The 2,161-nt window shown below is 51.7% G+C and overlaps 1 protein-coding gene across 1 annotated transcript; it reads left to right on the plus strand.

Annotated features, from left to right (window-relative positions):
- Positions 1-1,330: 1,330 nt before the first annotated feature.
- On the plus strand, positions 1,331-1,694 carry PHYSODRAFT_323447 (hypothetical protein; the record flags this gene model as incomplete). Its single annotated transcript, XM_009518984.1, has 2 exons — positions 1,331-1,369; positions 1,446-1,694. 2 exons carry the CDS (start codon positions 1,331-1,333, stop codon positions 1,692-1,694), a joined length of 288 nt encoding a protein of 95 aa, XP_009517279.1.
- Between the last annotated feature and the right edge of the window lie 467 nt (positions 1,695-2,161).

Consider the following 2,161-nt stretch of genomic DNA (forward strand, 5'->3'; position numbering starts at 1 on the left):
AGGATCCCCAGTAAGCTGTGTGACCCGCGTGCAACGCAGTCATCTGGATGAAGTTAAAGATGTAGGAAGCGGTGTGCTTGAAGTTAGATGTTGAAGTTACTGGCACCAAGGACTAGAATTGCTTAGGAGGAATAGGACGAAGGTGCTAAACTCAATCTCAGTTTCGATTTTCCAGCGTACTCAACACAGCATCTCGGCTCCCGATGCCCGCCGTACTTTCTCTCTAAGTGCTACCATATCACTTATCACTCTTTTTAAAAATTGTGACATAGTAGAACTTGCGATTCCTACGCTACGGTGGAGGGGGTCGAGATGCTGAAGAACTGTCATTTCCTGGTCAGCGAGGCGCTGGTGGAACTCAACTAAACCGACCGGGAGAAACAAACAACAGCGACTGTCTCGACCAGGAGCAGACGTAACAAACAAGCGCGGACGCCACACGGAGAGCCCAGACGAGGCCAAGACCAAACAAGTGCGGACGCCAACGAGAGAAACCAATAACAGCGGCTGTGTCGACGAGGAGCAGACGCAACAAAACAATCAAACCGCCACACGGAGAGCCCAGACAGCAGAGGCCAAGACCAAACAGAGCGGACCGCCACACGGAGAGCCTAGGCGCAAGACGCAGAGACCAAGAACACAGAGTTCGGACGCAAGACGCAGAGACCAGAGATGAAGTGGCCAGATGCAAGCTGCAGAGGCCAAGACCAAACAGTGCGACCGGCACACGGTGAGCCAAGAAACAAGATGCAGAGGCCACAGCAAAATGAAATCCCTCGCTTGGAGGAGGGAATGTCACGAGAAAAATGAAGACACACAACCCCGGAAACCGAAACCAGATGCACCAACAGCAAGATCCTTACCGACACTACGGATCACGACAAAATCGGCCCGAAAGTCAACCAAGGCAACCTCACCACCATCGGAGGCCCTCGCTTGGAGGAGGGAATGTCACGATATTATCAACTACAAACACATACAGCGCGAAAATGGGTAACGATCTGCCAACTTTGTGGAGATCAAGCTGCAGTAAGCTGTGTGACCCGCGTGCAACGCAGTCATCTGGATGAAGTTAAAGATGTAGGAAGCGATGTGCTTGAAGTTAGATGTTGAAGTTACAGGCACAAGGACTAGAATCGCTTAGGAGGAATAGGACGAAGGTGCTAAACTCAATCTCAGTTTCGATTTTCCAGCGTACTCAACACAGCATCTCGGCTCCCGATGCCCGCCGTACTTCCTCTCTAAGTGCTACCATATCACTTATCACTCTTTTTAAAAATTGTGACATAGTAGAACTTGCGATTCCTACGCTACGGTGGAGGGGGTCGAGATGCTGAAGAACTGTCATTTCCTGGTCAGCGAGGCGCTGGTGGAACTCAACTAAACCGACCGGGAGAAACAAACAACAGCGACTGTCTCGACCAGGAGCAGACGTAACAAACAAGCGCGGACGCCACACGGAGAGCCCAGACGAGGCCAAGACCAAACAAGTGCGGACGCCAACGAGAGAAACCAATAACAGCGGCTGTGTCGACGAGGAGCAGACGCAACAAAACAATCAAACCGCCACACGGAGAGCCCAGACAGCAGAGGCCAAGACCAAACAGAGCGGACCGCCACACGGAGAGCCTAGGCGCAAGACGCAGAGACCAAGAACACAGAGTTCGGACGCAAGACGCAGAGACCAGAGATGAAGTGGCCAGATGCAAGCTGCAGAGGCCAAGACCAAACAGTGCGACCGGCACACGGTGAGCCAAGAAACAAGATGCAGAGGCCACAGCAAAATGAAATCCCTCGCTTGGAGGAGGGAATGTCACGAGAAAAATGAAGACACACAACCCCGGAAACCGAAACCAGATGCACCAACAGCAAGATCCTTACCGACACTACGGATCACGACAAAATCGGCCCGAAAGTCAACCAAGGCAACCTCACCACCATCGGAGGCCCTCGCTTGGAGGAGGGAATGTCACGATATTATCAACTACAAACACATACAGCGCGAAAATGGGTAACGATCTGCCAACTTTGTGGAGATCAAGCTGCAGTAAGCTGTGTGACCCGCGTGCAACGCAGTCATCTGGATGAAGTTAAAGATGTAGGAAGCGGTGTGCTTGAAGTTAGATGTTGAAGTTACTGGCACCAAGGACTAGAATTGCTA

The sequence above is a fragment of the Phytophthora sojae genome (assembly GCF_000149755.1).
Source record: "Phytophthora sojae unplaced genomic scaffold PHYSOscaffold_1, whole genome shotgun sequence".
NCBI lineage: Eukaryota > Oomycota > Peronosporomycetes > Peronosporales > Peronosporaceae > Phytophthora > Phytophthora sojae.